The sequence below is a fragment of the Lissotriton helveticus genome, chromosome 6 (assembly GCF_964261635.1).
Source record: "Lissotriton helveticus chromosome 6, aLisHel1.1, whole genome shotgun sequence".
NCBI classification, from domain to species: Eukaryota; Metazoa; Chordata; class Amphibia; order Caudata; family Salamandridae; genus Lissotriton; species Lissotriton helveticus.
The window spans coordinates 1,471,846,847-1,471,860,998 of NC_136067.1; the positions used below are offsets into that span (position 1 = coordinate 1,471,846,847).

At 44.2% G+C, this 14,152-nt stretch overlaps 1 protein-coding gene across 1 annotated transcript in view; it reads left to right on the forward strand.

The window, feature by feature from the left end:
• SRD5A2 (steroid 5 alpha-reductase 2) overlaps positions 1 to 14,152 on the forward strand; it is a 409,305-nt gene that overhangs the window by 226,007 nt on the left and 169,146 nt on the right. Inside the window, exon 2 of the mRNA XM_078649283.1 lies at positions 10,792 to 10,955. Within this exon, the coding sequence (XP_078505409.1) occupies positions 10,792 to 10,955 (164 nt within the window). The remainder of the gene's footprint in view (positions 1 to 10,791; positions 10,956 to 14,152) is intronic.

A 14,152-nucleotide genomic window follows, 5' to 3' on the forward strand; every position in this document is an offset into this window, starting at 1 on the left:
CCCATTTGAGCAACAAGACACTCTAAGGAGATGTTAAAACTGCCGGAAAGCACCAGAAACTGAAGCATCTAGTGCCCTTCTAAGCTGATCGTACTGTTAACCGACTCAGATCTGCACCACTCTCATTGAAAGTGCGTGCTGTGCCACTACCAGGGCCGGACTGGCCGTTTCGGGCACCGGGCAATCCCCCTGGAGGCTGTTTTGTTACAGGGCCGTTTATGCAGCATAGCTGCAAAATCGGCCCTGCAACAAAATCGACAGAAAACCGGCCCCGGCAAGGAGCTCAGACCTCCCCCCGGGGGGCCAGCCGAGCACTTTGCCGGGGCCGGTTTTGGTTCTCAGTCCGGCCCTGGCCACTACAAACAAAAGGACGTTTCTGTAAATTTCAGCAGTCAGTTATTGTAGTAGGGTCAGATTATCTGTTGTGAAAACCGGCACAGTTTGCCTGCCACTTGATCACCTGGAGTACAGAGAATAACATATTCACTGCTTTTGGCGTGCGGAGGGAGATAAGGAGGCGGATGAGGACTGTTTTCAAGATTGGGTGTCTCACTTCAAAGTGCACATCATCGTTCGTTGGGGTACTGAATGTATTCGAGGTACAGGCTCTCCACTACCAAAAATGTCAGCAGGAGTTCTGCTTCAATTTCTTCTGCTCTGACAAAACGAAAATAAAAATCTTTACCTAATCCCTTTCCTGACTGCGCGACCGCTATACATCTGGCTAAACAAATGAGCCCAGGGACATCCATTGTATTAAAAGCACCAATAGTTTTCATTGTTTAGAGGTTATAAGTGATCATTAATCTTGCACTCACTTTGGGCAGGCGACGAGCAGAGACAGTGCAGAGGCGACAGGCACCTTTTCCCTAGGCTGGTACACACTCTCCCAGCTGCAGGCAGGAGTCCGGCCGGGGCCCGGCGGAGGCGGTAATGACTCCTAGTCACGGAAACATGATTATACCACTTAGCACAGAGACACTGCACAGAGCACATAGCGGACCGAAAGTGGCGAGCAGCTATCTCTGCTACATGGTGGCAGCAGGCTCATAACAGCGAGTCAGCAGCCGTCAATGCTTGTGGGGCCGGGTGACCCTCAGAGAGGCCGAGGCAAGCCTGCGGTGGTGCGAGCGACTGTGGCTTGCTCATCGCCTCAGCTACCCTGGACCTTCTAATTATCTGAAATCCTGCCTCTGCTTGATAGAACGCGGGTTCACCTGCCCAGAATTTTTACCATACTCACCTGGGCCCATAAACACTTACACACTTTGAACAGGTAAACCCTACGCTTAACCAGTGATTAATTTAACCTTTTTAGGACCTATACCTTTGACTTACCAATCCTAGTCACCAGTACCTAGAGTCCTAAGGTATCAAGGGAGTTAGCAAGAAAATAGGTAGTAAATAAACATTTGCACTCATAAAATAACGACAGACTCGGGAAAGATTTAAACGCTTTATCTAAATAATTCTTTAAATGTCAATGTCCATACTAAATTAGTCAAGGCTTGATCAATCAAGAATAATATCAAAGCAAGATGATGTGAGATTATCATGAAACGTTCTTCAAGCATTGAAATATAGGAAGGGTAAGAAAAGGGAAACAGCACAATGACATGTTCCTCTCAATTTTATATTTACCTAGAATGATGTGAGGACCAACCCTGGCCACGGGCTTGGATAAAGGATAGGACCCCGAAAGTGCAGGTGCCAACAGTATAGAACAGGTGCAGACCAGAATCAGGATAAGTGCGGACCAAATTGGATCAGGACAGGACCACCGCAGGTCAGGACTGGCATCCACTGCTAAAGTGCAATGCCAGCGTCACACCCCTCTCTGCAGCTAACAGTCGGACCCCGATTGGGTTAGCAAATCTTCTCCCCAGGAACCCCGATTGGGTTATCGAACTCCTCCCAGAACCCCGAGTGGGTTGTCGATTCTTCTGACAGAGTGCTCCGCCAGCACCTCTGCTCTCGAACGCCTATTGAGTCCGTTGGGTCAGTGATAGGTCAGCTATTTGGACAAGTCAGACAAACTAACTAGCTAAGCCTACCTTAGATATACCAGTTTCCAGGGCAGTGTACCACCCTCCAATGTTGCAAATGTGTGAATTTTCTCAATTTGATTGGTCAAAAGACGAGGAGAGGTCATCACACCATACCAGTTATGAGGTCATGCTATTCAATATTCAGATTTATGTTCCCGCCCAATATTTTATTTTCCCATGCACTTTTTTTCCACCCGGCAGTGAATGTATCAATAACAAATACACCTCCGTTGGATATTTCTCAGGCCAGGATTCCGGATGCTCACATGCCCTCTTCAGGGGCAAAGCCTCCTTTGGACAAACTGGACCTTGTTCTGCAAGTTATTTCGCAGGGAGTTGCGCCGGGTGATGGAGAAGCGTCTGGGGTCATCTCTACTGACATGAACCTGTTAAAGGATTATCATCATAAGTTGTCAGACAGGGTCAAGGCAAATGAAGTGGCACTCACGTAATTCTCCCCAGGTCATGAACAACTTACTGGACAAGGGGGGCAGCTGCAATGTCAAGTGGATCTTTCACAAGTCTGTGCGGAGGATGCAGAGGGGAGCCCGCCATATTAACACCTGTATTATAGGCTTTCTGGAGGGAACGGAGGTGGTGTACCTGAGCCAATTTATTGAGGAGTGGCTCCGGTCTGCAGTGGCTCCTACAAGGCTCTCAGACATGTTTGTGGTTGAGAGGGCCCATGCGGTCCCTACTAGGAGGTCGATCCCTGGCACTTCTTCAAGGCCAATCATGGCCAAGATCCTAAATTACCTGGATTATTATACATTATTACAGGCGACTAGGGATCGTGCACCCATCCTGGTGGACAACATGAAGATCTCTAATTTCCTTGATTACACAGTAGCTGTCCAGAAAAGACGTGCCTCCTTTCAAGAAGCCAAGAAGTGGCTTCGGGACGTGGGTTCACTTATGCCCTTCTCAGCCTCAGCCAGGCTCAAAGTGATACAAAATCAATAGACGCACTTCTTCGATACCCCAGAACAATTCCTGGACTAGCTGGCCCACAGGCAGGAATGACATGACAAGACACCATTGAAAGCAAGATACATGGGAAAGATGAAGAAACAGAGTGATTTGCTGCTCGTGGGGCTGGCGGTAGCTTGGGGACTCCCTCCCAACAACAGGTGCTGGAGAACAGTTGGTGGCTACCCCCTCATCAGCTCAAGTTCATCCCAGAGCAGTGCCTCCAATTCAGATATGGCAGAAAGTGTGGCATGGTTCCAAACAGTCACTCGACAAACTGCAGATGAACTATTAAGGGGGTCCAGTAATAATTGCCTTATGTAGCTTTGAGCATGCCATACTATACTCCATATACTCCAAGTGGCTTATGTTCATTCATATCATGCATATGTTTTTGGTTTTCAAGAGGCCCATTGCTCTTACGTGAGGTGGCTGAGCCCTGCCTCCCTCTTCTGCTGCGCTGTCCCTTTGACTGTATAATATTGGACAGCCCTAAAGGGCACTAGAATATCCGGTCATTGTCTGGGCTGGGTTCCGGGGCTAGGTTGCCCTCAATCGTTCCCTGGATTGTTCTGTGCTATTGAAGCATGTCTCACAAGTTTGGCTGCTTGTACCCCTATAGCAGGTGCACCTGGTTTTTACTATTTGTACAGTTACCTTTTTTCACAGGTTTGTTTGAATGACCCACAATCACAGGACCAAGAATTAGTACTTTGTTCTAAGATGTTTTTGTCACTTCCATCATTGTGAGGGGAGACTGGGAGTGGGCGCACCGTGCCTCTGAATGAGTTTTATATCACAGATACATAAATGACATCAATGTCTAAACATAATAACTTGGTAACCTGGAATGTACAGGACATGGGATCTATACAAAAAAAGATATAGGATGTTGGCCCAACTACACCAACGCCAAACCCATTATGGTATCTTCATCACTATGCCATGCACTTTCCCCTCAGTTTATGTCCCCCACTGCTCAGCAATTGCGAGTTCATTCACCACAACATTTCCCATCCTCGTCGCCGTTGTAGTAAACGAAGATGCAGGGTAGCCAGTAGTATAAGTGAAACAAGATAAGGTTTATTCTTAAGATAGGAGTCCCAGGTTACAGGTATAGATGGTAAACAGAAACAGATCCCAAAGAGCAGCTACTCAATGGTTGCAGTTCTGATCATACCTTATTACATGCAAATGTTTAGGGCCCATTATCACCCACGTCCACCAGGTTCACACCTATATTGCACAACACTCACCTGTGCACCCAGGTTTTCCACCCTTACCCCTCCTTTTCTCTTCTTGCTGGTCTTAAGTGGCACATAGTAGTTGTTAGTTGGGGTTGGGATCCGTGTGGGTGGGGGTTTTACACTCAAATAATTGATCTTCTGTCCATGGTTATTATTCATCTATTATCTGGTGCACTCAATGATGAAGTCTTTTATACTTACTACGTTAATATGTTACAGCTTGCACACTATTATATATGTTTTGCGATGGACACCTTACTCGCATGCTTTGATTATAAAATTAAATAAAGTTTTTGTAAAAAAAATGAGCACAAGCCTGGAGTCTGGCTCGAGCCTTCATTGGCTCGCCCCCTTTGAATCGGGTACAAAACCCCATAATCGGTCAAGGTGAAACATTGATCAGCTGAAACAAGAAGTTTAAAGACTTAGGGGCCGATTATGATGGCGGACGGACCTGAGTCCGTCCGCCACCATAGAGTAGGAGGGACCGTCCGCAGGGGCTGTGGCGGTCCCTCCGTGCAGATTAGGATGTGACCGCCAGGGTGGCGGTCACATCCTCAATCTTTAACATTGCGGCGGGTGCAGCTTCAAGCTGCACCCGCCGCAATGTTAAAAATGCATACATTGCATTTGTATGCAGAAAGCGGCAGGCACCGCGCGGTGCCTGACGATTACTGCATACAAATGCAGGGGGGTACCATAGGTACCCCCCATGTGCACCCCCCACCCCCCCTTCACCCAGGGGGCCCGCAACGGGCCCCCGCAGTGAAGCTCCATATGCTTTTCCACGGCGGAAAACCCGCCGTGGAGGAAAAGCATTTCTTTTTGGGCATCCTAATATGGCTGACGGTGTCTGAGAGACACCGTCACCATATTAGTGCTTTTCCGCCGCGGTTGTAAGCCAACCGCGGCGGAAAAGCTGCGGACGGAAACCAGGACCCACCAGCCATCCTAATGTGGCGGTGGGTCTTTGGTGGGTCCGCTGCGGTTTTTCCATATCCTCCGGGCCGGCGGTGGCTTCCGCCGGCCCGGACGATGCGGAAAAACCGCTATCCTAATCTACCCCTTATTCTTGATCTTCTACTGCTTTCCATTCTCCCGCTAATCATGCAAAATTGCTTCAGGTCAGTTTGTGAAAAATGTTGTCCGACGGGTCAAAATCCAAACGGTTTGAGCTATTTTAACCCTTCAGTGAGGTAAACTGCATGCTCTAGTGTGTGACTCCTTTCAATAAATCATAGGTAAATATTTTCAAAAGGGGTGTCCTACTAGAAGAGGGGTGTCCGAAGTTGAATCACAGTCGCCAAATCCATGTCATATATTATTACGTGTAACTACTGACTCTGTAAATAAACCCAAAGTTAGAATCATGTGGTACTTTTTCCTTGCGAATAACTTGAAAAAAGCACTGATGCAACCTCGCAAATCAAACGTTTTTGGCCCACTAGCACTCGTTCTTTCTTAAATGGTTACACATTTGTCAAATGTGATTTGGAAGCAATGCAACGTCATTGACATACTTTCTCTCCCACCTGTTGAAGATTTTTCGTTGTCAAATATGCTTCCCCGGAAGATATGCTTAGTAGTTTGATGATTATTCAAATATATGCCACATATTATGCTAGTTCAAGTTTCCATTAGAAATAGCAACAATACAGGAAGTGGTTTAATTTCCGAACTGCAGGAGACACCACATGTTTTGAATCTCTCAAGGAAACGTGAATAATTTCTCAGTAGCTAGTTTCTGACTGGACATAGCCACATATCTAAGAGGTGTGTGTGGTAAATAAATTGTGCTATTTTGACACCTATCAATTTTCTTTTATTGATTTGTTTGCACAAAGTAACATTTTCTAAATTTACAAGGAAAAGACAGGAGCCAAGCCATTAATTCCCATTAAATCACAGAAAATAAAAATAAACAACTAGATCTATCTGGATAACACATAAGGCACGACATTTAAAAAGGTCTGGGCTATGAGCAAGATTTGCAGCTCTGGAAATTGCATTTTGGGTCAGCAATATTACAAGTGTGGGGTATATATGCAATACATATTAGTGAAGTACATTTGTTTGGCTAAAAGGCATCCATTACAAAGCAATCAGATGGCACCAGGCAATATTGTGACATGAGTCGCCTTTTATGAAACTTAATCTACCAACTTCATTTACCAACTGACATCCACAGAACCCTTGTCCTGCATGAGTTAAGAGCATTCCAGAGCAATACATCACCAATGGGGTGTACCCTGGATGATATCCTCACAAGGGCCTGGGTAACTAGCAAACTAGCAACATAAACAAAGTACCCTTTGTGCATTAAATAAATAGTTTAATAATTTTAAATTTTGTGTTACATAATTAACAGAATAATTACATTGTTGTGATTATTCAATGCTTTATTGTAGAAAAAGATTTGAGTGTACAAGTACCTTATTTATGTCCCATTCTCAGTGGGACAATTCAACCCTATCACCACTTCCTAATAAAAAACATATTTACAACTATACAAAACATATTGATAGAAAAAAACACTGATGACATCATCTAGTGACTAGGTGTTTTTAAATGTTTATGAGTAATAAATATATATGCCAAGGTGTATTGTTGAATCAGTGGGTGTATGAGTGTCTGTATGGATGATTCAGTGGGTGCATGACTGTATAAGTGATTGATTAAGTGTCTCAGTGAATGTATGGGTAAGTGACTGTATGAATGTCTGTATCAGTCTGTCAGTTGGTGTCTAACTGGCTGTATGGGTGTGTGAGTGGGTACGTGAGTGACTGTGTGGGTGAGTGATTGGTTATCTGAGTACCTGTATGGATGTTTGACTGTCTGTGTGGGTGGGTGATGAGGTGTGTGACTGCCGGTTTAGATGAGTAAGTCAGTGGCTGTATAGGGTAGTGAGTGTGTGTGTGAGTGGCTGTATGAATGGTTGTGTGCATGTAGATTTATGAATCAGTGTGTGTGTAAGTACTGGTATTGGTCTTTGAATAGGTTTGGGAATGGTTGTGTGGGAGTGGGTGTAAGAAAGGTTCTATGGGGGAGTGAGTGGATAAGTTGTGAGTTTGTGGATGATGTACTCCGGGATATCATCAATGATGCCAGTGATGTCATTAACCATTTCTTGAGTGATGTAATATGTTAGGTCATGAGCAGTGCATTGCGGGGGCGCTAGTTACGGTTGGCTCAGCTAACTATAACTGCTAAATTTCACTAGTTGTGTTTGAGTGAAACATGAGCCTAACTATAACATCCCTGTAACCTTTACTTTTTCAGTGAATTTCTAAGTTTTGAAAGTAGTCCTTCCTTAGGACTTGATGGTGGTCCAACCATTCAGGGGCACTACACTGAAATACAATTACATCCAGTTAATCAACAAATTACATATTTGATGCTACTGAGCTTAGAACAATCATGTTATAATAATTCCAAAGCATGCACTTAGCTAATCAAAAAACAAATCAAAATACGTGTATTTAAGCAAGTCTTAGTCCTCTCATCAAAAATTACTACATTTTCAGTCTACATCTGATGTCCTATTTAATCTATGTGATTTCATTCACAGAAATTATGAAGAGGCAACATATTTAATTTCATGAACCTCATTCAAATCTATAACAACTTCCCAATACAAGAAACCATTTGCATAACAATACTTTTCATATACACCTTTGATATAACACATCATTTGACAGAATATGTGAACTAAATCTCTCCAAAATAAGAAACAAGGCCACAAGGTTTTTCTTAATTCATATTGCATGAATTATAATTACATTTTCAAATACTTACATTGTTTTATTGTATTCATAATGCCCCACTGTTGGCAACCAGTAATGAAAAGACATGCAAATAAATTCTTGCAATAAAAAAGAAAGGAAGAAAAAGAAGTGGAAAATAGCGGCCCGGGAGAGAAGGATATGACATATTTGCTAAGGCAATGACAAACAGCAGCCTGTAATAACCTCAAGTCACATGCTCTCTAAGATCCTGATAGTCACGAATTATGCATTCAAATTTAGTGTGATACATAGCCAGGAGCCATTGCTCTCATGAATCTCACCAGACCAGATAAAAGAGAGGCAAGCATACACCTCCGAGCGTTAGTCCATGCCCCTGTATCTAAAAACAGCAATAAATAAACTATAAATGAATACGAAAACGTCACCCACAACAAGAGTGGAACAGAACTTATATTACTCAGTGCAATGGTGCCATCTGCTGTTAACGGAAGTTTAGGGGGGCCGCTCCGGATTGAATCCGAAACTCTCAGGCCTGAGTGCTGTGCTGTGCCCCCTGCATCTCCCCCCCCCCCCCCCCCACACCGAGTGGGCTTCGGGGGCCTTTGTTACGCTCCTGTGCTAATTATCATCACCAGAGGACTGAAGTAAATCCCTATTTATCAGTCGGTGTCTGAAACGAAAAAACGACAACAAAAAAACACCATTGACTGGACATGTCGCTAAAAGCTTCCTCCTGGACACTTATGAGGCCCTAAGAAAGTTCGTTGTAAAGTTATTCGCACTCTTACCTTGTTAACTGAACTGTCAGCCACAGCATGTTCACTCTCCACCCCACATCAGAATTGCTAATTCACAGCACCTGGTTACCACAACTCAGAAAAAAGAAAGACTTCACCAAGACATACTTGCCGTACTAAAGGGAATTATTAACATGAGTGCATCCTTGTTTACTGCTACAACCACGCAGCCAAGGCATTTTAAGTAATTCAAATGTCTCAAAATGGGCACCCAGATCATTTAAAAATATTACAAAACAACATTAGTTAGTCATAAGGGAGGAGAGCTTTAAGGTGTACTGGTAAACCAGCCCCTTAGTTACCATCAAACAAAAAGAAGTAAAATAAAGGGGAAAAACAGCTTAACCTAAAAACATTATTAATGTGCTAGGGGGCATGCTCTTTTCCTGTCGTCAAACTAACATTTATTTATTTTTGCAGATTTATATAGTGCTAACTCGACCCGAAGGTATTGATTGGAGCGCTTTGCACAAGCACCAATTACGTGACACATGGACACATTTGGTAGGCACGGGGAGATTGAGGGGCAGATTTACAAGCCTGTTGCGCCACCGGTACATCACTTTTTGTAACATACCGGTGGCGCATTTAACTTCTCCATATTTAGAAAGACAGGAAAAGCCACCCAGCGTGACTTATCCTGTCCTTGTAAATATGGCTTCTTTGCACGCAGCACTTTATGTCAAAGGGGTGTTCCATGGGTGTTGCTGTGGGTGTTCCCACACAACATCCATGGAACCAGACACATTTCCAGATTTACGAGGAATCGTAAATTTGGAAATGCGTGTGAATGCTCTGCCTCCCCAGGGGAGGCACAGGGAGGCACAAAGAGGAGAAATGTATTAATTTCTCCTCGTTTTCTTTTCCTGTTTCAGTGTGTGCTGCATTCTGCAGCCCACATAGAAAGAGGAATTTACCTCTAAACATTGTTTTTGTTCAGGAAGGGTTCTGTTCCTGCACATCTACAATCATTGAAACAATTACGTTTTTTAACTTCTATGTGTGCTAATGCAGCACACATAGAAGTTGAAAAACTGCATTTTCCAGATTGTTTTTGTGCAGGAAGGGAAACCTTCCTGCACAAAAACAATCTCCCCACGACGCAGGAATCCTTGCACCATGGTGCAAGGGTGCCTGAGCTGGTGCATGGCAGCGGGTTGTGCGCCAGCGCAGGGGGAAACACAGAGATGCAACATATTGTTGTAAATATGTCGCATCCCTGTGCTTTGAAAGTGACTCAGTAAGGCGCAGCCAAATGGCTTGCAGAACGCACTGTCACTTTCTTGTAAATCTGCCCCTAAGGGACTGTCCAGAATCACAGGATGCTGAGCCGACGCCAGGCTCGACCATGGTTCCCCAGTTCCAAGGTCGGTAGCTCTAGCGGTACCGACCAGTCTCTCCCCATATGTACCTCCTCGCTTGATGCTGCAAACATGTAGCCAAGACAGAAAATTGAAGTGTGCCAAAATCAAAGAAACATGCATTTTAATATATTACACAATGACCTGGGTCCGCCGTAAAGAGCCGTACATCTCATCACCATAAACTTGCCTTATCGCATGTCCACGCTTCAATTGCCCAAATGCATCACAATATAAAAAAGACTTCCTCCGAAGACGTTTTAAAATAATACAAATTCCATAACTATAACGTCTTGTAATAAGAACTAGGCGGATTTCGGTGGATACGGGGCATGTGTCTGTAGAGATATTACAACCAGGGCAAGATGGTTATTAAAGCAGAACAAAACCAAAAAAAAGTCATGGTTGAGCTAGTTACCTCTGGCAGGCACACCTGGAGATCCCCTAAACATCCTACTTATCACACACCTAGAGATAATTCTGGTGGTTATGCAGTGCACTGTGCAGCCTTCCTTGCAAATTCAATTCCAAACACTCTATATCAAGAGCTGCCAGAGGATTGACCAAAATGATGTGGCTTCAAAGATGTTCTACATAATTTTTTTTTGTTTCTTCCTTTGTAGGACATTTATATATTCAGTGATCACAAGAGGACGACCTGCACCCCTCCACATAGTGATCTCAGCTGTGATATTCTGTTCCTACAATGGATTTCTTCAAGGTCACTGCATGGTTTATAAAGCTAAATATTCCGATGGCTGGGCCATGGACATCAGATTTCTGTCAGGTAATATCTCCTTGCTTTCTTAAGTTTCGGTATCTTGATGGTAGTGTCATATCTCCTGATTGCTTGATTGATAAAAGTCCTTGATGCAAAGCGAACATCACTGTTTGTTGACCTGTATTGTGAAGCAGGTTGAGAGAAAATATGTGTGATCCCTCAAATATGAATGTTTTAAAGATTGTTACTCTGCAACGAAATTCATAGGCAATGAAAATTATTCTTTACCTTGAATCCGTTTGAATTGACACTGCTAAGACGGGCTCCTCATGTAGTGGACGCTCTCTTTGGGCTTTTCCCTTGTGACTTCTTGGCACTCTGCACCACACTTTCCTTCACCTTCCGGGAAGGAGAGAGGCCCCTTTACTAGCCACCATCTTTGGGCTCGAGCGTTCTAGTGGTTGGCAGGTTTCTGTACTCAATGAGCCTGCCAGTGCGGATGCGCTGCTGGCTCACCGAAGGCGGGCGTAATGACCGCCTAATGCGCGCCTAATGCAAGCCCATCTGCGCCCGCCCATATCCGGAACATGGCCAGCGCCAGCCACACTGCTCGATCTCTCCCAGAGCCGGGATTGACAGTTGAAGTTTTAAACAAATTCAACACAGGAGTGAAATGTGAATGCAGTTTGGCACCTTGCAAAATTAGAGGTCCACAAACATGTCACAAATGTAAAAGTGAATTCAATTTCACAGAAACTAGACCCAAAACACTGAATGGCACTTCACTGAATAAACAGTTATAGGGGGAGGCTCATCAATGCGCGCTCTCTGTGCACATAAGAATTAGACATCAAAGAAATTATTGTAGAGTTACAACTTGACTTACTTTTTATCACTGAAACATGGCTTAAGGATTGGTGTAATCCCGACATTGCATTAGCATTCCCCCACAGCTATACTATCTGTAGACCAGACAGAAATGAAACAAGAGGAGGAGGAATAGCCATTATCTTCCGGGATATCTACCAATGCACAAACTTTGAGCTTCCCAACCTGTAAGGGACAGAAAGTTTGGGCTTTTGTTTTAAACTAAATGGCTCTACTTCCTTTACGGGTGCCCTGATTTACCACCCAATGGGCACAAGCCTGGATTTTCTGGAAATCCTAGGAGAAACATTAGGCTACGCTCCGGTACTCTAATTTTACACTGTTAGGGGACTTTAATCTCCATTTATAGTGCAGGAATGAACCAGGAGTAGACAACATTTTAGAAATCCTAGAAACCCTTGGAATTCCTCAGTTGGTCCTAGAACCCACTCATCAGGCAGGTCACACCCTTGACCGAGTCTGTTCAAATTTTACCCTACTAACTGTCAACTTTTCAGTTCCCCAAATCTGGTCAGATCACAGGTTAATCCCTTTCAGCATTAAAACCCCTACCCCAAATCCTTCCCCCAACCAATCTTCTGATCCACCACCAAGTAGCAATTGGGCTAGAATGGTTTCTAACATTGAATTGCCAAACCGGGCAAGCACATCTATCCCCACGCTGTCGAGAGAAACTTCAAAAGGCACCAAACTCTTCCACACATGGATCGCCATGATCAGCCATGAGCTAGCTCACTTAAAACAACAACACAAGACCTCAAAACCTCATCACCCTGGTTCACACCCATACTAACAGAGCTCCACCTTCAATGCAAACAACTGGAGCAATGGTGGAGAAGAGCTTACTCCCTAGAAGAACTAAACCTCTTCAAAATTAGTAGGAAAAAATACCACCTTCAGAGTACTACACAAAAAAGACCCTGGAGGCACAACAGGATCAGAAAACGATTTTCACAATAGGAAAGTCATTTACCCATCCAAAAACATTAGTTAAGGAAATTTCCCCATCACAGAGGTTGTGCGATCAGATCTCAAGCTTCTTTGAGCAAAAGATTCTCTCCATCCAAAAGGATTTTCCCACTCTTCCCATACAAGTCCCACATTCTGAGTCCGATCATATCTATATTGCCCATCCCTCCAGGTCTTTGATAAAATCATATCAAGCCATTATGACGTAAAATTGGCTGTCCCTGCAAGGCATGCTCGCAAAATGCGATGCAGTGCGCACTAAGAAATTCGTTTTATTAATTAAATTGTTTACTTGCCTCCAATTATCCATATTCCAGTTTTTAGCACCCCCCACCCTGCCCCTCCCCCGCCCCGCCTTCCTACCCCACCGTAACTCCCTCCACGGGCAGTGGCTGTCAACCCTTTCCAACCTCCCCCCATCTCTTTACTTCCAATTCTGGGCAAAATCACAGGAAGTCAGGTCTATACACAGCTAAATACCTGTCTTGAAAATGCTAAGATACTGCATCCCTGCCAATCAGAATTTCGCACTAAGCATTCAACTGAATCAGCTCAGCGGAAACTCAGAAATGCACAGTGGACAAAGGGAAAAATGTGGTACCGCTCCTATTGGACTTTTCAGCCGCATTAGATACCATTTCACACGATATTCTCCTAACTCGGATAAAAGATTGTGGCATATCTGGCACTATGTTGGCCCGAATAAAATACTTTCTCACTAACTGTAGACAAGCGGTAGCCCTAGCATCATTTCTTTTAACTGAATGTTCCATCACTTCAGGTGTCCTACAGGGCTCATCCCTTAGCCATCGCTTGTTCAATATCTACATTGCCCTGCTTTTCTCATTAATTTCCTTCTTTAATTTTGCTACTACATCCTATCCCGATGACACACAACTGATTCTGTCCTTAGATAAAGACGATAATAAAGCAGAGGTTAACTTTAAGCTATGCCTCACACAGGTTATTAGTTGAACGAAGGGCAATCATCTTAAATGCAACTCAGTTAAAACTGAGATCTTGCTAATAGGGAAGGAAAATCCCTTCAAGCCGATCCAGTGGTGGCCAGATGACGCTCCGGCCCCCCTAGCCCAGTGGAAGTGGCTAAGAATCTGGGGGTAAAATTTGATACCTCCCTTTCATTGATAGCTAGTCGGAACGGTTCCTGAGGCGTGAGCCGGGAACAGAGGCATATTTTAAAAGGAAAAATCAAATTTTTTTAAAAATTGTAAAAATGGTATTTTTGTGTGACACTTCATTAGAAATCACCCCCTGAGCACCCCTTACCCTCGGATCAGTCCTGCGCTCGCAGCGGGGGCTACAGCAGCCGATTTGACGCTGCTCAGTGTACATTCGCCGCCATCTTGGGTGAGTGAGAGGGCGAGCAGATTACTTGCTCGGCCCTC